The 24686-nt window shown below is 45.4% G+C and overlaps 1 protein-coding gene across 1 annotated transcript in view; it reads right to left on the reverse strand.

The window, feature by feature from the left end:
* The window catches only part of XKR6 (XK related 6), a 341964-nt gene that overhangs the window by 32389 nt on the left and 284889 nt on the right, over positions 1–24686 (reverse strand). The window contains 1 exon segment of the mRNA XM_063915086.1: positions 5460–5656. Within this exon segment, the coding sequence (XP_063771156.1) occupies positions 5460–5656 (197 nt within the window).

Below are 24686 nucleotides of genomic sequence, written 5' to 3' on the forward strand. Positions count from 1 at the left end.
GAGGTAGAACGGGTCGAGGATCTGTCTACCGTGGGGTCAGGGACTATATTAAAATCCCCCAGCAATAACAAAGTGCCCGATAGGTGCATCTAAAGGGTCTTAAAGAATTTCCTAAAGAAGGGTATCTGTTTGGTGTTTGGTGCATACAGTGTGGCTATGGTGACCGGCTTGTCCTCCAGTTTACCTGTCAGAATGAGGTATCTACCCTCCTGGTCTGAAATTTGATGGTCTAGAGAAAAATCGCATGTATTAGAAAATAAAAAGGCCACCCCTGCTTTTTTCTTAGGGAGTTGGACATATAGCAAGTGGGGAATTTCCTGTCCATAAGGGTGGGTGGTGAAATAGACATGAAGTGGGTCTCCTGTAAGGCCACTATGTGTGCTTTACATTTTGCAAAGTGGTTTAGAGCTAGTCGCCGCTTGTTGGGTGAATTCAGCCCTTTCACGTTCAGGGAGAGAACATTAACCATTAGGCATCTCAGACGACAATGCTATAATCAATCTACAAATATAAACTGTATAACGAGATATATACGAGAATACATGTGTACCAAAACTTGGAAAGACAGGAAGAAGGGGAGAAATAGTAAAGGAAGAAAACATAGTAGGCACCACATGGATGCCAAACAAGGTTGCCTAAATAGGCAACACATGGGGTCGTGGTGTGGGGAGATACCCTCCCTCACTCCTATAACAATCAGCATGTAACAGTAATATCAAAGAGACATAGAATAAATGCAATTTACTGAACAATGCATGGAAACATCGTAGGGGCAGGTGAGTCCCGCACGTTCCTCCAAAAAAAAAAAAAAAAAAGGGAAAAAGACTGGGATCGTGTGCGAGAAGCACCCATGGCTAATATTGGAGATAGTGGTAGAAGAGACAAGGATATAGCTATAGGGGCTTAGCTAACTTGGGAGAGGGAAATATAAAGGTAGCCTATAGGGTGTTGGCAGTAGAAGATTAAAGGCATACACTGGTCATTAAGGCCATGGAAACGAAAACACAGTGTGTACAGCCGTAACAAAACTCATACCTCACATATATATGTAGAAATACCTTGCTCAGTAACTACCAGAAGTATTGACCGGGAAAAGGACATAACGGTCTACATCAATACAGAAATGAATGAAGAAATCAAGTCCAGCATTGACATACGACCTGGTTATAGCAGCGGTTCTTCATATTGAGTTGCCGGCAATTGACCACTCTTGAGCCAATTTGAGGGTTTTAGGGGCTTTTTCGGAGGTAACCTTCAATTTCAAAGAGTCCAAAAGTTTCAAACCAGCCTCCGTTCCGTCTGACAAGTAACTTGGTCGGGAATCCCCAGCGATATAGAATATCAGCTCTCCTTAGTGCCGCGGTCACCGGGTACAATGAGCGTCGCATAGCTAGAGTAGCTGCTGAGAGGTCTCCGTACACTTGCAGATTTCCCAAGGTTGAGGCCGGCAGATCCGGTCGCATAGCTGCCCGTAGGATTTGTTCCTTGACATGGAAATAATGCATCCTCATCAAAGTGTCTCTCAGAGCGTCCTTCGGGGCGTTTTTAGCCTTCGGGAGGCGGTGGATGTGATCGATGAGGACGTCATCAATGGAGTTGGTAGGAAGGAGATTCTTGTAGAGATGCATCGCAAATTGTTTGAGGTCCGAGTTGGGGACCGTTTCTGGGATTCCGCAGAGTTTTATGTTGTTACGGCGTGACCTGTCCTCAAGGTCACAGGTCTTCCGTCGCAGGTCCGCGACCTCAGCTTGTAACTCTTCAAGTTGAGTAATCACTTTATTGTGGGACCTCACTACCTCCTCACACTTATTCTCAAGGTGATCTGTGCGTTGGCCTATGGCATCGACCGTTTGCTGGCAGCACTGTAGCGCCGTCTTAACTTCCATCATTATATCATCCTTGAAGGTAGCCAGAAGTTGCCGCATAGAGCCGAGTGTGAGGGGTGCATCGTCATCCAGTTGTGAGAGTTTTGTTTGACTTACACGGGGTCGCTGACATGTCGTCATGCTCTGAGGAGTGCCTGGGGTGAGAATCCGATATAGTGGATCCTTTCCAGCCCTGGGATGCGGGAGATTGTTTGAAGAAAGCAACCGGGCGAGCCGGGGTCTGGTCTTTCTGGCGTTTAGGCGGCATAATACCGGAAGGTATACCCCACTGCGGTAGTCGTGGACGATAGAAATTGGAAACTGGAGGATAAACAAACTTAAGCCGGCTTGATAATTGCTAGGAGCGGTATCACAGCATCAAGAGCGAGGGAGAGATCAGAACATCACGCGGATGGTTACATCATCTCGGCTCGAGAAGGGGAGGGTCTCCCTGCGTCTCCCAACAATCGAGTGCAATGAAGAAAAAAATAAACAGATATATATGAAGGGTGAAGACAAGCTCCTAGGGTGATCCAGGTAGCGATGCCAGACGTTCCCCTTTAAAGCGGCACAACAACTACTGAGGTGTGGTGGTATAGAGGGAATGCCTCAAATGCAGAGGGTAACCAGTAGGAGTGCAGGTTAGGATTATATAGGCTGAGCCTGGAAAGCAAAGCAATTGCACCCCAGCAAGCAGCAGCTCCTTATATACACAGTTTGCCAGGACCCAAATTGGCGCCGCCAGACTCCAGCCCTAGGCCACAGCAGCGCTGGTACCAGTGATCCCTTCATATAACGTTGGTGGCAGTGGTGAGCTTCCCGGCAGCCACGGGCTCCCTCCGTACCGCGCGGCAGCGGAGAGCAGGGGACGGATGGTGGATGTAGCGCCCGCCGTGTACTCACCCGCTGCACGGGTCTTCACCACGGACGTCGCGGCTAGTGGAAGGGTTGCCGCACAGGCCGGTCCGACACGGAGCAGATGAGGGGGCTTCAGAGGGGGCAGAAGGAGGCCGTCCGCCGTCACTTTCGGGGCCCCGCCGCGTCACTTCCGGTCCGGGGCAGAATCCAGCACGAGTCCCCGGCTCCCACCAGGCAAGTAGGCCGCAACCCGCACGGGCACAGGGGGCACCCGCTGGCTCCGCAAACCCCCCTACCTAGCGCAGCAGAGCCTCAGGTATCGATTGATGGGTCCCGAGGAGCAGGTAAAAGACCAGGGGAGGGTCAAATAGCAGGGCTTATGCAGGAGCCCGGGCCCAGCACACCTATCTCCTTTCACAGCTAAGCCACGCCCCGCTCGTGTATTGTCTTTTATAAGAGGTTCCATATACTGTAAGTGGCCACGAAAAACCTTACTTGAAAATGCATGTAGCCATAGGGATCATTGTGCCTTATAACCAATGCAGGGAAATGGCACTGATCAAGCCATTTGAATGTACGTATCTATGATTTCTTTCTCCCTCCCAAGAATATAACAGCTATATAATGGGGATAAAGTGCAATCAGAGAGATTGATGGACTTTCAGGGAGTCAGGGAGATTTTCCATAGCAACCAATAAGCTCTGAGGTAGCATTCATCTTGTACATTCTATAGAATGATACTGTAGGTAGAATCTGATTTCTCCACCCTTTTTACTGCTTGATGCATCAACCCCACACGCCCCATCCACCTCTCGGCTCCAGGTTTTTGGATTTTCTCTCTCTCTCTTTCTCCCTGTCTCTATGTTCTTCTCCCGCTCTTCAGTGCCCCGCCCTCTTTTTCTCCTCCTCTCTCTTCCCCTCTTCTTCTCCCGCTCTTCAGTGCTCCACCCTCTTTTGCTCCTCCTCTCTCTTCCCCTCTTCTTCTCCCGCTCTTCAGTGCTCCACCCTCTTTTTCTCCTCCTCTCTCTTCCCCTCTTCTTCTCCCGCTCTTCAGTGCTCCACCCTCTTTTTCGCCTCCTCTCTCTTCCCCTCTTCTTCTCCCGCTCTTCAGTGCCCCACCCTCTTTTTCTCCTCCTCTCTCTTCCCCTCTTAATCCATCTCTCTCTTCCCCCTCTTCTTATTCTTTCTCTTTTCAGCATTTAATTTGATTGCCTTTTCAGCTTCTCATCTTTTTACTCTTCCTCCACATCAGAGTGTTTTTTTTTCTTTCTGTGGGCAGGATGTACTAAAGGGAAAATGCGTCCAAAAGCCCGTTTTCGGACTTTGGCCTCATTACCCATATGTACTAAGCCCTGGACGCCGGGGCTTTGGTGTGGAGTGTAATGCCAGCTTTTGCTGGTCTTACCCTATAGAAGCCTACGGGCTCCTTTCTGCATTCTTCATGAGAGGGATCTGATCGGATCCTTCCCAGCACCCCCTGCGGCAGGCGTGTCAAAGGGACTCCTGGGATCAGTGACCAGCGCTGATCACAAAGGACAGATCTCATCAGGAGAACCGTCCTTTGTGGTACTAATCGCATGTGTTAGTACATATGCGATTGTTATCAATGCAATGTGTGGCGGCATGTACAGCGGATGGTTAGAACATCCCGCCCTGTATGTGGCCTGTGCATCCCTGCGTGCCTTCTATCTCTCTTCAGTACCGTTCGTTATACATTTTTTGGTTGTGGATAATATTGTGATGTTGTTATTGCATGATATCCAGTAGTGTCGGTGTCATTATCATGAGGCGGAGTGTGATGAGTAAGTACTGTGTGGGAAATTATAGAAGTGTTCGTGCTATGCCAGAACAGGAAGTGACATCATTGACGCTGGTGGGTGGAGTCCAAATTCATACCACTGTTATTAAATTCCAATGTGATGACATCATTTTTAGAGAGAGAGAGACAGACAGACAGACAGATCTCCTAGAGCAGGCTTTTTCAACCAGTGTGCCGTGGCACACTAGTGTGCCGCGACCAGTTGCAAGGTGTGCCGCGGAGCCAGAGCAGCTTTCTGCACCTTCAGAATGAACTGTTGGCCCAGGCTCTTCTTAGAGGATCAGTCGTGCTCTGGCCATGACCTATGCCTTGAAAACAATGTGATATCATATGTCACGGCCGCTGCCTCTCACCACCCAGCCAACCCACCCGCCTGCATACACATCTTCCAAGTCCCGCCTGCATACACAGCTTTCCTTTCCCACCCACATCCACACCTGCCCGACCACCCGCTGCTCAGTATTCGCAGAACTTCACTATGAACAACCCCCGCCACTGAGGGACAGGGAGGAGGACAGCTGATAATTTGTTATTGTATTTCTCCTGCGGGGAACAATAGGATTTCAATAGAATTTATGTGGGGAGAATAAGGATCTATGGGAGGAACAATGTAAGTAATTCATGTGGGAAGCAATAGGATTTATGTGGGGAGCAATATGATTTATGTGGGGAGCAATGTGATTGTTTTTTCTGTGTAGGCCAATGTATGTGTGGATTTTTTATTTTATTTTTTACTGTGGGGGCCAATGTGTGTGTTTTGTTTTTTTCTGTGGGGAACTGATGGTGTGCCTTGGCAATTTTAAAATATTGTTTGGTGTGCCGCGAGTAAAAAAAGGTTGAAAATCACTGTCCTAGAGTATGACATGACGTAGATAGAGCTCCCTCCTGTGGTCAGATAGAAAACTGCAATAACTTACATGGAAGTGTGTCTGCTCGGTTCTTTTGTATCATAATGCAGAGTTGTAGCACCAGTTGGGGGGCGCTCTCCAGGAAGGTCTCCAAGAGGCGCAGCATGTTAACATCTGCATATTCGTACATCATAGCCCAATAAAAACGACGTTGGTGTTCCTTCTGCCTCTGGCTCTGAATACCCAAGTACATGGTTCGAATGTATCTAGAGAGAACACAAAACAATTACTATACATTGTTACTGGAATCTATCAACTCACAAACAGTCAGTGAACCTGTGACTAGAGAGTAACACTTGCTGCAAAGACTTCTGGGTAAGCACATGCAAAAGAACTGTATCTAAATAAATTCCTGTTTAATACTCCACTGACATCCATTTACAAATCATGCTTTGTAAATCTATAATGACTGAACATAGGTACCCTGTAATTTATTTTAATGCATGTATAATTAATATTGCCTGTTTAATGAAAGACAATCAATACAGGTATTTGGAAAACATATCTTACAGTAAATGCATCCTCAGAGAGGCTGTTCAATGCAGAAAAGCGCAAATAAAACGTGTTATTGACAAATAACGCAAGAAAACCTTGACAGTATTATTAATCAGTTTTGAAAAAAATCTATTTAAAAAAAAAAAAGTATTTCAGCTATGGGCAGCCTGTGATTCTCCAGATAGTGTGGAAGTACCAACATGGCATGTGACTGGAACAATATGCTGTGAGTTGTAGTTCCACAAGTTGCCTGTTAGTTCAGATACAGTAATTATGTCTAAAAGCTGCATGTTGTAGTTTTCATTCTGACCACAAGATGGAGCTATAGGACAATTTTGGCATGGATCATTCTTTAATATTAGAATCCTTCAGTATACTGTACGCTGACCTAAATTAACCTCAAGTAAATGTCCGTGTTACAGGCAAAGCAAAATCACAACACACTACGGCGCAGCGGCTAGACTGCTTTCTGGCAAAGTAAAACATTGTGGCGGAACAGCTCTGAATAAATCACATATCTCTAGTGCTGAACATACAATTGTGTCTACACACACACACACACATACGTATATATATATATATATATATATATATATATATCAGAATCAGCTTTATTGGCCAGGTGTACTCACGTACACTAGGAATTTTTTGTGGTACAATGCATTGCCAAGCAGCAACATGTAGGGGGGAATACATAGCATAAGAAGGGGGAAAAACGTAGCATATATTACAAACATTACACGTATGAGTACACACACATACTGTATATATATATGAAACAGGTATAAGGGTTCCAGCGACCAAAGGTGTCACAAATGTATAAATTAGATATTTATCAGGCCATGTCTATATAAATATAACAAATTTATTTTGACAAATAAAATACAATTGTGAACTAAAAAATTAGAAAAATCACAATAAAAATTACATAAAAAATGGGGGTATCAAAAAAATCCTCTACTAAATGATATTTTTGTAAACACTACAAAAATGGCGCAAGGGGATGCAGCCTATGGAAACTCTTGACTCTAATGGATATCACCCCTAATCCAACTTTTAACTGAATGGACAAACAACAAGATGAGTCAATTGTTTCCCTTGGCGCATAGGGAAATCTATGTAATAGTTATATTACTTTCCTAAATACAGTAGTTGATTTCTACTTTTCTGCGTACCCCCACTCACGTTGGTCTAAAGTGGGTGGCACACATAAAGGTATCTTTGTCCTTTCCTACGCAGAGCTCAGAGTCTGAAAGTAGTCTATGAATGTCGTACCCCAACTCACACGGCAATAAAGGTTTGGACTCCTATCAAGGTTTCTTTCAGTCGCCGTCTCAATACGGTCCAGAAAATCCTTCCTCGCCACAAGATGATGTCATTAACATGAAAAATAAAGCAAGGGTATCCAATATGTAGTATTCCCCTTATTATATCTCATATATTATAATATATGTAAATAGCTTCCGTGCCTTAAATACACCCTGGAAAACTCCAATGTGCCCGGTGATTTTTAAAAAATATGTGTTGTCCGCAAATCACCCCTTCACCAGTTGTATCAGATAGAGTTTGCGTACCCCTAACTCACACAGTGAACGTTGGTGTAAATCCTATCACGGTATCTTTATATTGCACACAATACATCAAATGGGCGTACCCCGACTCACACTTGGGTATGTTGTTTGAATCGCATCAAGGTATCTTTTTACTTGTTCCTTACTTCAAGAAATAGTCTCAAATCAGACCACAGCAGTCGACGCGTTTCGGTCTCTTGGACCTTTTTCAAGACACCAACGTTCACTGTGTGAGTTAGGGGTACGCAAACTCTATCTGATACAACTGGTGAAGGGGTGATTTGCGGACAACACATATTTTTTAAAAACACCGGGCACATTGGAGTTTTCCAGGGTGTATTTAAGGCACGGAAGCTATTTACATATATTATAATATATGAGATATAATAAGGGGAATACTACACATTGGATACCCTTGCTTTATTTTTCATGTTAATGACATCATCTTGTGGCGAGGAAGGATTTTCTGGACCGTATTGAGACGGCGACTAAAAGAAACCTTGATAGGAGTCCAAACTAGTGATGAGCGGATTCGGTTTTACTCGGTTTTACTCGGTTTTACTCGGTTCTCAAAACGGCATCTTATTGGCTCACGGATGTCACGTGTTTTGGATAGCCAATAAGATGCCGTTTTGAGAACCGAGTAAAACCGAGTAAAACCGAACCTCGCTCATCACTAGTCCAAACCTTTATTGCCGTGTGAGTTGGGGTACGACATTCATAGACTACTTTCAGACTCTGAGCTCTGCGTAGGAAAGGACAAAGATACCTTTATGTGTGCCACCCACTTTAGACCAACGTGAGTGGGGGTACGCAGAAAAGTAGAAATCAACTACTGTATTTAGGAAAGTAATATAACTATTACATAGATTTCCCTATGCGCCAAGGGAAACAATTGACTCATCTTGTTGTTTGTCCCCTACTAAATGAGTCTATGAAATATAAAAAGTAATGTCAAAGGAGAGTCTTAACTTAATATGTAGAAGGTCACAGAGGGAGAGCCCAACGTGTTTCGTCCCTTGAAGAAGTCTACAGGTCGAAACACGTTGGGCTCTCCCTCTGTGACCTTCTACATATTAAGTTAAGACTCTCCTTTGACATTACTTTTTATATTTCATAGACTCATTTAGTAGAGGATTTTTCTGATACCCCCATTTTTTATGTAATTTTTATTGTGATTTTTCTCATTTTTTAGTTCACAATTGTATTTTACTTGTCAAAATAAATTTGTTATATTGATATAGACATGGCCTGATAAATATCTAATTTATACATTTGTGACACCTTTGGTCGCTAGAACCCTTATACCTGTTTCTCATAAAAATTCTATACCAATAACTTACCATTACTGCATACTTAAGGGACAGCTGACACCCAGAATAATTGGGTGTATTGGCCTTACTGTGGCGCTAGCATATTCTTTGTTTTTTATATATATATATATATATATATATATATATATATATATATATATATTCTAACACACACACACACACACAGAGTATATGCAAGATTTATATAACAAAAGGTTATGTACAGATGGGAAATCACCATCGCAATATTTTTTTTATTTATCTTTTTAAGTCTATATTATTGCCTTCCAAAAACACCCATCTACTGTGATCACAAATACAGAAGTATGGTCTCTATACTAAGTACTTATAACTCGGACCAGACCACTAATAATAATCCCATTCTCAGAGCCAATCAGTGCTGCACCCCTTAACATCCAAAGCTATCTGTTATCTAAAAGAGAATAGTGAATGCTAAAAAAAATAGAGCAGCCAGGTGAAACCTGATTATATGTATATGTGTATACATTAACAATGGAAATATCTATAGGCCCTGTGATACAGTATAAATTTGATCAATATATTAAAGACATAACAAAAAATAAGAATTTACTTACCGATAATTCTATTTCTCGGAGTCCGTAGTGGATGCTGGGGTTCCTGAAAGGACCATGGGGAATAGCGGCTCCGCAGGAGACAGGGCACAAAAAGTAAAGCTTTAGGATCAGGTGGTGTGCACTGGCTCCTCCCCCTATGACCCTCCTCCAAGCCAGTTAGGTACTGTGCCCGGACGAGCGTACACAATAAGGGAGGAATTATGAATCCCGGGTAAGACTCATACCAGCCACACCAATCACACCATACAACTTGTGATCTAAACCCAGTTAACAGTATGATAACAGCGGAGCCTCTGAAAAGATGGCTCACAACAATAATAACCCGATTTTTGTAACTATGTACAAGTATTGCAGATAATCCGCACTTGGGATGGGCGCCCAGCATCCACTACGGACTCCGAGAAATAGAATTATCGGTAAGTAAATTCTTATTTTCTCTATCGTCCTAGTGGATGCTGGGGTTCCTGAAAGGACCATGGGGATTATACCAAAGCTCCCAAACGGGCGGGAGAGTGCGGATGACTCTGCAGCACCGAATGAGAGAACTCCAGGTCCTCTTTTGCCAGGATATCAAATTTGTAGAATTTTACAAACGTGTTCTCCCCTGACCACGTAGCTGCTCGGCAGAGTTGTAATGCCGAGACCTCTCGGGCAGCCGCCCAAGATGAGCCCACCTTCCTTGTGGAATGGGCCTTAACCGATTTAGACTGTGGCAGGCCTGCCTCAGAATGTGCAAGTTGAATTGTGTTACAAATCCAACGAGCAATCGCCTGCTTAGAAGCAGGCGCACCCAACTTGTTGGGTGCATACAGTATAAACAGCGAGTCAGATTTTCTGACTCCAGCTGTCCTGGAACATATTTTCAGGGCCCTGACAACTCCTAGCAACTTGGAGTCCTCCAAGTCCCTAGTAGGTGCAAGGCACCACAATAAGCTGGTTCAGGTGAAACACTGACACCACCTTAGGGAGAGAACTGGGGACGAGTCCGCAGCTCTGCCCTGTCCGAATGGACAAACAGATATGGGCTTTTTTGTGAAAAAACCACCAATTTGACACTCGCCTGGTCCAGGCCAGGGCCAAGAGCATGGTCACTTTTTATGTGAGATGCTTCAAATCCACATATTTGACTGGTTTAAACCAATGTGATTTGAGGAATCCCAGAACTACGTTGAGATCCCACAGTGCCACTGGAGGCACAAAAAAGGGGTTTGTATATGCAATACTCCCTTGACAAACTTCTGGACTTCAGGAACTGAAGCCAATTCTTTCTGGAAGAAAATTTACAGGGCCGAATTTGAACCTTAATGGACCCCAATTTGAGGCCCATAGACACTCCTGTTTGCAGGAAATGCAGGAAACGACCGAGTTGAAATTTCTTTGTGGGGCCTTCCTGGCCTCACACCACGCAACATATTTTCGCCACACGTGGTGATAATGTTGTGCGGTCACCTCCTTTCTGGCTTTGACCAGGGTAGGAATGACCTCTTCCGGAATGCCTTTTTTCCCTTAGGATCCGGCTTTCCATCGCCATGCCGACAAACGCAGCTGCGGTAAGTCTTGGAACAGACATGGTACTTGCTGAAGCAAGTCCCTTCTTAGCGGCAGAGGCCATAAGACCTCTGTAAACATCTCTTGAAGTTCCGGGTACCAAGTCCTTCTTGGCCAATCCGGAGCCATGAGTATAGTTCTTACTCCTCTACGTCTTATAATTCTCAGCACCTTAGGTATGAGAAGCAGAGGAGGGAACACATACACCGACTGGTACACCCACGGTGTTACCAGAACGTCCACATCTATTGCCTGAGGGTCTCTTGACCTGGCGCAATACCTGTCCCGTTTTTTGTTCAGACGGGACGCCATCATGTCCACCTTTGGTATTTCCCAACGGTTTACAATCATGTGGAAAAAAACTTCTCAATGAAGTTTCCACTCTCCCGGGTGGAGGTCGTGCTGAGGAAGTCTGCTTCCCAGTTTCCATTCCCGGGATGAAAAACTGCTGACAGTGTTATCACATGATTTTCCGCCCAGCGAAAAGTCCTTGCAGTTTCTGCCATTGCCCTCCTGCTTCTTGTGTCGCCCTGTCTGTTTACGTGGGCGACTGCCGTGATGTTTTTCCCACTGGATCAATACCGGCTGACCTTGAAGCAGAGGTCTTGCTAAGCTTAGAGCATTATAAATTTACCCTTAGCTCCAGTATATTTATGTGGAGAAAAGTCTCCATACTTGATCACACTCCCTGGAAATTTTTTCCTTGTGTGACTGCTCCCCAGCCTCTCAGGCTGGGCTCCGTGGTTACCAGCATCCAATCCTGAATGCCGAATCTGCTGCCCTCTAGAAGATGAGCACTCTATAACCACCACAGGAGAGACACCCTTGTCCTTGGATATTGGGTTATCCGCTGATGCATCTGAAGATGCGATCCGGACCATTTGTCCAGCAGATCCCACTGAAAAGTTCTTACGTGAAATCTGCCGAATGGAATTGCTTCGTAGGAAGCCACCATTTTTACCAGGACCCTTGTGCAATGATGCACTGTTTTTAGGAGGTTCCTGACTTGCTCGGATAACTCCCTGGCTTTCTCTTCCGGGAGAAACACCTTTTTCTGGACTGTGTCCAGAATCATCCCTAGGCACAGCAGACGTGTCGTCGGGATCAGCTGCGATTTTGGAATATTTAGAATCCACCCGTGCTGATTGTAGCAGTATCCGAGATAGTGCTACTCCGACCTCCAACTGTTCCCTGGACTATGCCCCTATCAGGAGATCGTCCAAGTAAGGGATAATTAAGACGCCTTTTCTTCGAAGAAGAATCATCAATTCGGCCATTACCTTGGTAAAGACCCCAGGGTGCCGTGGACAATCCAAACGGCAGCGTCTGAAACTGATAGTGACAGTTCTGCACCACGAACCTGAGGTACCCTTAGTGAGAAGGGCAAATTTGGGACATAGAGGTAAGCATCCCTGATGTCCCGGGACACTATATAGTCCCCTTATTCCTGGTTCGTTATCACTGCTCTGAGTGACTTCATCTTAATTTGAACCTTTGTAAGTGTTCAAAAACAAATTTTTAGAATAAGTCTCACCTAGCCTTCTGGCTTCAGTACCACAATATAGTGTGGAATAATACCCCTTTTCTGTAGTAGGAGGGGTAATTTAATTATCACCTGCTGGGAATACAGCTTGTGAATTTTTTCCCATACTACCTCCTTGTCGGAGGGAGACTTGGTAAAGCAGACTTCAGGAGCCTGCGAAGGGGAAACGTCTCGACATTCCCATCTGTACCCCCGGGATACTACTTGTAGGATCCAGGGGTCCTGTACGGTCTCAGCGCCATGCTGAGAACTTGTCAGACGCGGTGGAACGCTTCTGTTCCTGGGAATGGGCTGCCTGCTGCAGTCTTCTTCCCTTTCCTCTATCCCTGGGCAGATATGATCTTATAGGGACGAGAGGACTGAGGCTGAAAAGACGGTGTCTTTTTCTGCAGAGATGTGACTTAGGGTAAAAAACGGTGGATTTTCCAGCAGTTGCCGTGACCACCAGGTCCGATGGACCGACCCCAAACAAGTCCTCTTCCTGTATACGGCCATACTGTGCCGTTTGGAATCTGCATCACCTGACCACTGTCGTGTCCATAACATCTTCTGGCAGTTATGGACATCGCGTTTATTCATGATGCCAGAGTGCAAATATCCCTCTGTGCATCTCGCATATATAGAAATGCTCTATAGTCAATAAAATACTGTCCCTGTCAAGGGTATCAATATTTTTAGTCAGGGAATCCGACCAAGCCACCCTAGCTCTGCACATCCAGGCTGAGGCGATCGCTGGCCGCAGTATAACACCAGTATGTGTGTATATACTTTTTATTATATTTTCCAGCCTTGTCAGCTGGTCCTTGAGGACGGCCCTATCTATAGACGGTACCGCCACTTGTTTTGATAAGCGTGTGAGCGCCTTATCCACCTTAAAGGGTGTTTCCCAACGCGCCCTAACTTCTGGCGGGAAAGGGTATACCGCCCATAATTTTCTATCGGGGGGAACCCACGCATCATCACACACTTTATTTAATTTATCTGATTCAGGAAAAACTATGGTAGTTTTTTCACATCCCACATAATACCCTCTTTTGTGGTACTTGTAGTATCAGAAATACGTAACACCTCCTTCATTGCCTTTAACGTGTGGCCCTAATAAGGAATACGTTTGTTTATTCACCGTCGACACTGGATTCAGTGTCCCTGTCTGTGTCTGTGTCGACCGACTAAAGTAAACGGGCGTTTTAAAACCCTTGACGGTGTTTTTGAGACGTCTGGACCGTACTAATTGTTTGTCGGCCGTCTCATGTCGTCAACCGACCTTGCAGCGTGTTGACATTATCACGTAATTTCCTAAATAAGCCATCCATTCCGGTGTCGACTCCCTAGAGAGTGACATCACCATTACAGGCAATTGCTCCGCCTCCTCACCAACATCGTCCTCCTACCTGTCGACACACACGTACCGACACACAGCACACACACAGGGAATGCTCTGATAGAGGACAGGACCCACTAGCCCTTTGGAGAGACAGAGGGAGAGTTTGCCAGCACACACCAAAAACGCTATAATTATATAGGGACAACCTTATATAAGTGTTTTCCCTTATAGCATCTTAATATATATATAAGCATATCGCCAAATTAGTGCCCCCCCTCTCTGTTTTAACCCTGTTTCTGTAGTGCAGTGCAGGGGAGAGCCTGGGAGCCTTCCCTCCAGCCTTTCTGTGAGGGAAAATGGCGCTGTGTGCTGAGGAGATAGGCCCCGCCCCTTTTTCGGCGGCCTCGTCTCCCGCTCTTAACGGATTCTGGCAGGGGTTAAATATCTCCATATAGCCTCCGGAGGCTATATGTGAGGTATTTTTAGCCAAAATAGGTATTCATTTGCCTCCCAGGGCGCCCCCCTCCCAGCGCCCTGCACCCTCAGTGACTGCCGTGTGAAGTGTGCTGAGAGGAAAATGGTGCACAGCTGCAGTGCTGTGCGCTACCTTTAGAAGACTGAGGAGTCTTCTGCCGCCGATTCTGGACCTCTTCTTACTTCAGCATCTGCAAGGGGGCCGGCGGCAAGGCTCCGGTGACCATCCAGGCTGTACCTGTGATCGTCCCTCTGGAGCTGATGTCCAGTAGCCAAGAAGCCAATCCATCCTGCACGCAGGTGAGTTCACTTCTTCTCCCCTAAGTCCCTCGTTGCAGTGATCCTGTTGCCAGCAGGACTCACTGTAAAATAAAAAACCTAAGCTAAACTTTCCTAAGCAGCTCTTTAGGAGAGCCACCTAGATTGCACCCTTCTCGGCCGGGCACAAAAATCTAACTGGCTTGGAGGAGGGTCATAGGGGGAGGAGCCAGTGCACACCACCTGATCCTAAAGCTTTACTTTTTGTGCCCTGTCTCCAGCGGAGCCGCTATTCCCCATGGTCCTTTCAGGAACCCCAGCATCCACTAGGACGATAGAGAAACATACACGATGTAAAGATGTACAAATCTCTGTAAACGCCACAATAGCAATTTAGGACATACAGTATATAGTAACACTTGTCTATAAGATACAGAATAGTCTCCTGTGGGACAGTGACACCTCCATTACTGTGAATGAGAGGAAACAAAACCCGGCTGGAGAGTGATAGCAAAATCCAAAGGATTCCGAAACTGTGTGCCGTGGCACCCTGGGGTGCCTCGGGCCACGCGCAGGGGTTACTGTATGCAGGGAAGACGTCTGATAGAAGCTCCTGTCCTGGCACGCGGATTCTTTCTGATAAATTGCTAAGTAAAACCATTCCGTATTGCTGCAATAAGAAATAATAGTAACGGAGGAAACTTTTGAGAATGTTAATAAATAGGCTCCAAGCTGACAAATATCCATTCTCCATACACACAGTATTGGGTTTATAACACAGGAAAGGAGGCCGACAAATGGGTCACAATGGACACCAAAGATGGGAGATGTTTTGGGACCAGTAATACCCCTTTTACACTCGCAGTGAAGTTCATTCCCGGGAATGTGTCCCGGTATATTTGCCGGGACACATTCCCGGGAATGACCCTTTCACATTAGCGGGCTGACCCGGCATATTGCCGGGTCAGTGACGTCACCGCTGAGTCTCCCAGAGGCGGTGCTTGGAGATAATCTTCTCCAAGCACCGCCTCCTCCTAAGAAGAGAACGGGTGCCGGGTCGCCTTGACCCGGTATACCCGTTTACACTGCCAGCTTACCGGGACTGTCCCAGGTTCAACCCTGGTCGAGACCTGGGATGAAATCCCGGGATGCTTGTCCCGGGAAATGGACCCTGTACCCATTCACACTGACAAAAATCCCGGGATGATGCGCGTTCACGTGCAATATCCCGGGATTTTTCTGCGAGTGTAAAAGGGGTATAAGTGTCTATATGTAACTCAGATAGGAGAGGGACAGTTCTGCACGTGTAACCCGTAACACAGCAAAATATTACCATTTATATTCAAAATACCTACATATTCAACGTATATCCATAACAGCTAATCCAGTTTTTATATACAGGTTGAGTATCCCTTATCCAAAATGCTTGGGACCAGAGGTATTTTGGATATGGGATTTTTCCGTATTTTGGAATAATTGTATACCATAATGAGATATCATGGTGATGGGACCTAAATCTAAGCACAGAATGCATTTATGTTACATATACACCAGATACACACAGCCTGAAGGTAATTGTAGCTAATATTTTTTATAACTTTGTGCATTAAACAAAGTGTGTGTACATTCACACAATTCATTTATGTTCCATATACACCTTATACACACAGCCTGAAGGTCATTTAATACAATATTTTTAATAACTTTGTGTATTAAACATAGTTTGTGTACATTGAACAATCAAAAAACAAAGGTTTCACTATCTCACTCTCACACAAAAAAGTCCGTAATTCGGAATATTCCGTATTTCGGAATATTTGGATATGGGATACTCAACCTGTATGTATGTATATATATATATATATATATATATATATCTTAGAAATGTATGCTGAAAAAGAGCAAAAAACATTTTTAATATACATTTAGTAAATAAAAAATGCTGTCAAAAACATCTCCAATATCGCCATGAAAAAGCAACAGCGTACAGTAGAAGGAACGTCGCTTTACGTGGTAACCAACATCCCCGTGCTGTGTGTAGGAAAGCTATAACGTTATATGCCCAGCAATGACCGATACACCAGACTTGATAAATAGGGAGAAGCCCTAAAGCTGGGTACACACTGGGGCGACGGGCAATCGGGCAGATTTAAGGGACAACTTCCCTTAAGCTAGATCGCCCGTACACCCTGGAAAGCTTTAATGAAGGACTGAATGATCGCAGTTTCGTCCTTTATTTGCATAACACAGTTCGCTAGCAACGGACGTCCGGTTGGCCGTGCAACAGGTCTGATGAACGTCAGTCTCTTACAGCGGCGGGAGCACGCAAATCTACCCGTACATACTGAGCAATGACGCCGATTTGTCTTTTTACGAAACGCCAAATTGTCCCGATATTGGCCCTCATTCCGAGTTGTTCGCTCGGTAATTTTCTTCGCATCGCATCGATTTTCCGCTAATTGCGCATTGCGCAATGTTCGCACTGCGACTGCGCCAAGTAAATTTGCTAAGAAGTTTGGTATGTTACTCACGGCATTACAAGGTTTTTTCTTTGTTCTGGTGATCGGAGTGTGATTGACAGGAAGTGGGTGTTTCTGGGCGGAAACTGGCCATTTTATGGGAGTGTGTGAAAAAACGCTGCCGTTTCTGGGAAAAACGCGGGAGTGGCTGGAGAAACGGGGGAGTGTCTGGGCGAACGCTGGGTGTGTTTGTGACGTCAAACCAGGAACGACAAGCACTGAACTGATCGCACTGGAAGAGTAAGTCTCGAGCTACTCAGAAACTGCACAGAGAAGTCTTTTCGCAATATTGCAAATCTTTCGTTCGCAATTTTGATAAGCTAAGATTCACTCCCAGTAGGCGGCGGCTTAGCGTGTGCAATGCTGCTAAAAGCAGCTTGCGGGCGAACAACTCGGAATGAGGGCCATTGCTCCAGTGTGTGCGTCCGGCAAAAGTCCAGCAAAACTTGCCGATGCCGCGGGATTTAGACCTCTACTCTCATTAAATAGGCATGCAACAACTAGCTGAAACTGTTGTTATTTTTCCCACCTTGCATCTGCTTAATATTTTGCTCATTTTGTACAGTCTCCATGTAAACTGTTCTGCACATTTCTGAAGGGCAACTAAATCTAGGATATACATTAAAGTCCAGCTTGTAAAATTGGCTCAAACATACATAACAGATCCACACAGTAGCCGGATTCTTTCTCTCTTGTAATGGCCGAATGCAGTGCCCCTCAGTAGGCTAACATAGGGACTCTGACAGATATAGACGCAAACCCCATTGCAGTTGTGCGATTATCGGCCGTGGCTCAGTGGGCGTCTCAATACAAATCCAGGCGGCCGCGGCATATTTCCGCACCGTCGCTGCGTAATCATTCATGACACCATCAGCGTCCATCTATAAATGGGTGTGGATCATAGGGTAGACAGTATCTAGGTCGACAGTCATTAGGTTGACCACTATTGGTCGACAGTGACTAGGTCGAAACCAGAAATAGGTCGACACATTCATTAGGTCGACCTGGAAAAAGGATACAGTCACGCTAGGGTTAGTTTCGCTGGGAGACAATTAACCTACCAGTATATTTTTGGATTGTGGGAGGAAACCGGAGTACCCGGCGGAAACCCACGCAAGTATGGGGAGAATATACAAACTCCACACAGTTATGGCCATGGTGGGAATTGAACACATGACCTCAGTGCTGTGAGGCAGTAATGCTAACCATTACACCATCCATGCTGCCTTTTTATTTCTCCTGGACAGCAGATACAAATGCAGCTCCTGTCCTTGGGTAGCTAGCGCCATCCCAGTGTCGCATTAGCGGGGGAACCCGCAGGAAGTCTGATGTGCATAGGAGAGAACCCTTCCCCCACAACCCCACATATATCCCAAACATCTTCCGTTTCCGATAAGCTCCAGGCAAACCAATACGATGCACTAATGCGGCGCACAGTTGTGAAACTATCACAGTACATCTTCTCACGCCCTATTAAATTCTATTTCCAATTTACTGTACAACTGATATCTTGGCCAAGTCTGTACTTTCATTAATCTATTACAATTTGCCTGAATACATGGTGCTATGTAACGCAAGGAGATTGTACTACATCAAGTGTAATGAAGACGCTTAGCGAAGTAATGAGCTATCTGGAGACTGGGGCCGGAGGAGGACCGGGCAAATAATTCAGACAAATCCCAATATCCTAAGATTCATTTACAAAATGTACAATTAACTAAGACTAGAAATGGCTGTAAATTGAATATATACTCTATACTGTATAACTTTCCTGAAATGTGCTGGCCAGGCAGATTTTTTGTGGTTGCCATTAACATAGGACAAGAGAGAAATTCAGGGCTATGTATTATCTGTGCATTGGATATAAATGTGTCTACACCGCAGATCTGTTGATGGTTTCCATGGCAACACACAAAAAAAGAACTCTGCTTACAACAATCATTCCCTAAAAGCGCAGTTCCCCCCTTTTTTTTTTTTTCTTTCTTTTTCTGTTTTTATCTTTATTGCTGCTACATTTTTTTATATATGTTCAGAAAGACTCATTTAATAGTATTACATATTTGCTCAATAGGACCAGACCACCCACTATGCGATCTGAATTACTTCCTTTTTTAATATGACATTGTGTATGACATTTAATATGACATTGTGGTCCTAACTTAGACTAAGTAGTGTGTGGATTCCGGTTTCTAAAAGGCAAGGAGCAGGATTGGGTTCCTGGGGCACTCGTGTTGGATACCTAGATTTTTCTAGGCTCGTATGCTTCTAAAGGTAGCTACCCCCACCACTGCGGTACTTTGGGGCTCAGCCACCAATTAGATGTCACACAATTAGATGTTCCTGATGGTTCATTGTCATGTAGGGTGATAGTAACGATACGTGAGGATAAGTTATTAATGTTATATGGGGCTTGTGTGGGGGATACTAATTATATGTGGGAACTGTTGTGGGAGGATATTATTTTGTGGGGGCTGGTGTATGTGTGGGGGATAATAATGATATGTGGGAATCTATAGTGGGGAAAATACTGGAAGGTATGTTAAGGTATAGCATACTAGAGTACTTGGATACCTCCAAGGTTATTACTAGGAATCAGCATGGTTTTGTGAAGGACATGTCATGTCAAACTAACTTAATAAGCTTCTACGAGAAAGTGAGCGATACTATTGATCAGGGTCAAGCAGTGGATGTGGTCTTTTTAGACTTCGCTAAGGCCTTTGACAAAGTTCCACACAGGAGACTAATTCTCAAACTAAGAGAGCTTGGGGTAGAAAACACTATCTGTACTTGGGTGAGTAATTGGCTGTTTAATAGCGAACAGCGAGTGGGGGTTAATGGGATATTCTCTGAATGGGCTTCAGTGCTCAGTGGAATACCGCAGGGTTCAGTACTCGGGCCATTGCTGTTTAATATATTCATTAATGACCTAGGAAAGGGACTGTAAAGCACAGTGTCAATTTTCACAGACGATACTAAACTATGTAGAATAATTAATTCAGACAAGGATGTTGACTCTCTACAGAATGACTTATCTAGACTTGAGGTCCGGGCGGATAAATGGAGAATGAGGTTCAATACAGACAAATGTAAAGTTATGCACTTTGGGACAAAGAACATATCAGCATACCTCCCAACTGTCCCGATTTTGGCGGGACAGTCCCATTTTTCACGGTCTGTCCCGCTGTCCCACCCGCGGGTCGCAGAGTCCCACGAGTGGGGGGGGGGGGAGGCAGTTGGGAGATCCCTCCCTGTCACTCGCTGCTCTGAGCAGAGCAGCGGTGAATAGATGCTGTGCGCATGCGCACAGCGTCTATTCCTGGCAGAGAGGGAGAGGGGGCACGGCCAGCAGCTCTCACAGCGCTGTCTGTGCCCCCATAATGATGAAAATGGGGGCGTGGCTTGCGATCACGGCACTTGCCGTGAGGCCACACCCCCTTTTCAGTAGACCACGCCCCCTAATTCCGGGCGGGCGCAGATGTCCCTCTTTTTCGATTCACGCAAAGTTGGGAGGTATGATATCGGGCAGTCTATAAACTAAATGGGGAAAATGTAGGGATAACGGTAGTTGAAAAGGGTTTGGGTGTGGTCATCAATAATAGACTTAGTAGCAGTACGCAATGTCAAAATGCAGCAACAAAAGCTAATAAGTTGTTATCATTCATAAAACGGGGAATGGAGACAAGGGATGAGAGTGTAATCCTGCCACTGTATAAATCATTGGTACGGCCACACCCGGAATACTGTGTACAGTTCTGGGCACCTCACGGAAAAAAAAAAAGATATCTTGGAACTCCAAAGGGTTCAGAGGCGAGCCACCAAACTGGTTAAGGGGTTAGAGGCACTGAATTATGAGGAAAGACTTACAAGGTTAGATATGTTTACACTGAAAAAGAGGCGATTGAGAGGAGACATTATTAATATTTATAAATACATAAAGGGACAATACAAGGATTTATCAAACGATTTGTTTATCAAAAAATCGCTACATAGGACACGAGGACACCCTCTGTGGTTAGAAGAGAAAAAATGTCATACACAACGGAGAAAAGGGTTCTTCACAGTAAGAGCAGTAAGGATTTGGAATTCTCTGCCAGAGAAGGTAGTATTTAGAGGATTCAATCAATAAGTTTAAAAATGGATTAGATAGATTCCTAGCTGAAAAAAATATCCAAGGTTACAGCATTTAATTATTATAAAAATATAATACAGGATGAACTCGATGGACATTTGTCTTTTTTCAACCTCATCAACTATGTATGTAACTGTTGTGGGTGGCTATTATTTTGTGGGGCCTGGTGTATGTGTGGGGGATATTAATGTTATGTGGGAACTGTTGCGGGTGGCTATTATTTATTGGGGGCTGGTGAAGGTTAGTAGGGATTTTGTTATTAATGATAGGAGGACATTCATTTTATGTACATACATCTCAACCGTTCCGATTTCGGCTAAAAAGTTTGGGTTTGTGGGAGGTATTTCCACAAAATACACATAAAAATTGTTTGTTTCAGTAAGACAAAGTTGACCAGTGGTCCAGCACACTATGACGCTTGTACGCTGCATCATGGATCACCCTTGCCCAGTGTTGGGAGGTAAGTATGCCACTTGGTGGGGGAGCAATTTATATAAAGTGAAGCAGACCAGTGTTACGCGACCTGTTTCCCTCCATATCTTCTGCAACTCCGAGCTCACAACACGCCTAATAGTACATAATATATTTTACCTTCATGGTTTCTACCTTCAGATTTCAATGTTGGCCTCAATGGGTCACCACGTGTCCTGTCTGTCCCTCTGCAATGCAGCGCAATACCCGCGGACGCTGTCTTTGGCGCAGACTGTCTCAGTACTGTATAATGGAGCCAGTGCTATCATGCATATTCCTCTCAGGCTGATTAGAGACTCAGAACTCCGAGGTTAAACACTCTCTGAGCAGATTAGTCGGCGAGGATCCTTGGGGAAAGCTTATTACAGGCTCTAAGTGAAAGGTTGCTCTCTACACTTGGGGCCACCAATTTCCATTGAAGTTATCATGTGCCGTATGTGTGAGTCTCAGGAGAACTGGTTCCTTTTCCTGACTAGGAAACGCCGCGCATGAACTAAATCAGCGCAGAAAAATGACAGTACTACTAAAAGAAAAAAATAATTGGTTCAAATAAGCCACAAATGGCCTGATTCTGGGATGTACAGGAATGCCTTGCGGCTGCGATTCAGTGCATGGCGGCTGTGCGACAATATGCAAACTTCACAGGATTTGTACTGAGGTCCTAAAGGCCTGATTGGAAGTTGCACGCAATGACGATGTTCGCGTAGTTGTTATTGTCCGGGTGTCTCGGGTACAGCGCGTGTCCCAGGAATGTGCGGGATGCCCCTGGACAGTGACTGGGAAGTCGCTATTCAGATGTGCGGAGATGGTCCTTCTTGCGGGAGTGTCGCTGAGCTGGTGGCAAACTCGGGCGCATAATCATTCACATTGTACCGTAGGCTTTGGAGCTCCTAAAGACACTGAAAGTGGGAGTCTCAGTCCTTCCACACGCATACGCACTGCTGGACACTAGGGAAGGACCTGAAGCGGTATTTGCCAGTAGTCGCAGAAGCAACACCGGTAAAAGGCGCTCACAGGTGCTGCAGCGCCTTTCGCAGAGGCCCTTAGTGGGACATTCAATAAGACATTAAAACATGTGCTGTTCTAGCAAGCAGCCAGACCGTATCATTTGTTTCTTTTTAATAAATCATATTAAATCAAACTCTGAGAAAGCAATCTGATTGGTGGCTACAGATTACAGCACCCTTTTTGTGCACCAGTTTACAGAAATGTCCCTATTGGTGCACCTATGGTGCACGTAGATACTTTATCTGTAGTAAATAGCTGTGCATCCCTGAATAACATCCGCTCCCTGTGCTGGGGTTCCACTTGTCCTGGAGAGGAGAACTGAGAACGTTTTCCTCATTTATTATAAAATTGCACCAACCTGGGTAGAATTAATGAATATCGGATTTTGTTCTGAATAGTGGAATCATTTACAGGCCAGCAAAGATATAGAACAGACCACGAAGCACAACACAGTTTTGTGACGGTGTATTATTAAGTGGAGTTCCATGTATAGGAGCACCTATAGGAATTGGGAGACGCTTATAGTACATTTTGGGATTCCTGTTACAACCGGATAACACCACATATAAACAAGTTTAGCACTTGCTCACAGGGGGGAATTCAAATGTTTGAAAAGTCGGTTGGGTGTCTGTTTTTTCCTGTCTATTAGATAGGAAAAAACAGACACCCAACTGACTTTTCAAACAATTGAATACCCCCCATAGAATTCAGGTAGAAAGTCAGACAGTAGAAGTGGCTTCAGCTTGTGGGAAGAGGAGGATTAACACCAGGGTAGCTGGCAGGTGCTCAGACATAGAGACATCACCAGCATGCAGTGGTGCAGAGAGCGGGGTGGGTGGTACTATTTACCTGGGCCCAGGCCTGATGAAGGGGCTCAGAGGGGGCCCAAGTCCCCTGCCCCACACCTGGCAACAGTACTTGCAGTGAGAAGCAGTCAGAATCCTAGCTGTCGGGGACTCGACAGTCAGAATGTCGACACCGGAATCCTGACACCAGTCTGAATGCCGACACCGGCATCCACAAAGGGAGCAAGTTCCCGGCACCGGAATCCCAACAACCGGGTCTTCGAACGAGGAGACACCACACCGCAGCAGAGGTAAGCCATGGAAGGGGGGGGGGGGGGGGGGGGGGAAGGGGGGTGGCTTAGGGTGCGTCCCCGGGGGTTATGGTTAGGCTTCGGGGAGGGGGGTGGTTAGGGTTAGGCAGTGAACAGGGTGGGTTAGGGCTAGGGGGGTGGGGAGAGGGTATAACACCCTTAACTCACCCCTGTTGGTCTTTCTATGTTCGGTATCCCAGCGTCTGTATTTCGACCGCCAGGATAGCATACCCTCCAACTGTACCTTTTTAATAGGTACAGTACCTTTTTTTCATGGTCTGTACCGATTTTTGGCTCTCCAAACTTCCACTGAAAGTATAGGAAAAGGGGCGTGCCCCCCCCCCTTTACCCACGACCACACCCCTTTTTCGGATTTGTACCGATTTTTCTGTGTAAAATGTTGGAGGGTATGGGATACCACACGGTGGTATATCATACTGATCCCCTTGCAGCTCATATCCTCAGCCCAGCACACGCTGCCAACATGGGGGGGAGGAACAGTGGCGTCATGTGACCATGGGGCAGTAGCACCGAGAAGGAGTGGGGGTACTAATTACCTGGGCCCAGGTCTACCTGCCAGCAGCAGCTGCATCTCTTCCCCTCAGCCCAGTAGACGCTGCTGTGTGCTGGGCTGCAGTGTAGCTAGGGAGGCGCTTAAAATACAATTATTTCTGTATTGTTTTCTAAGGGTGCATGGTCACGCCTCCTGTGATTAGGCCACGCCCCCTGAAAGTACCTGGGCCCAGCCGGGCTTTCTTCTCCCTGTCCAGGGTCACTACAGATATTTAACACATTTCTAGTACTCGGAGCATTTACACATTGTACTTATTAATAACATCATAGTGACCATTATATTGGTAGAGCCCCCACAAGTCAGTTGCCCTGGGACAC

This window comes from Pseudophryne corroboree, chromosome 4, assembly GCF_028390025.1.
Source record: "Pseudophryne corroboree isolate aPseCor3 chromosome 4, aPseCor3.hap2, whole genome shotgun sequence".
Classification (NCBI taxonomy): domain Eukaryota; kingdom Metazoa; phylum Chordata; class Amphibia; order Anura; family Myobatrachidae; genus Pseudophryne; species Pseudophryne corroboree.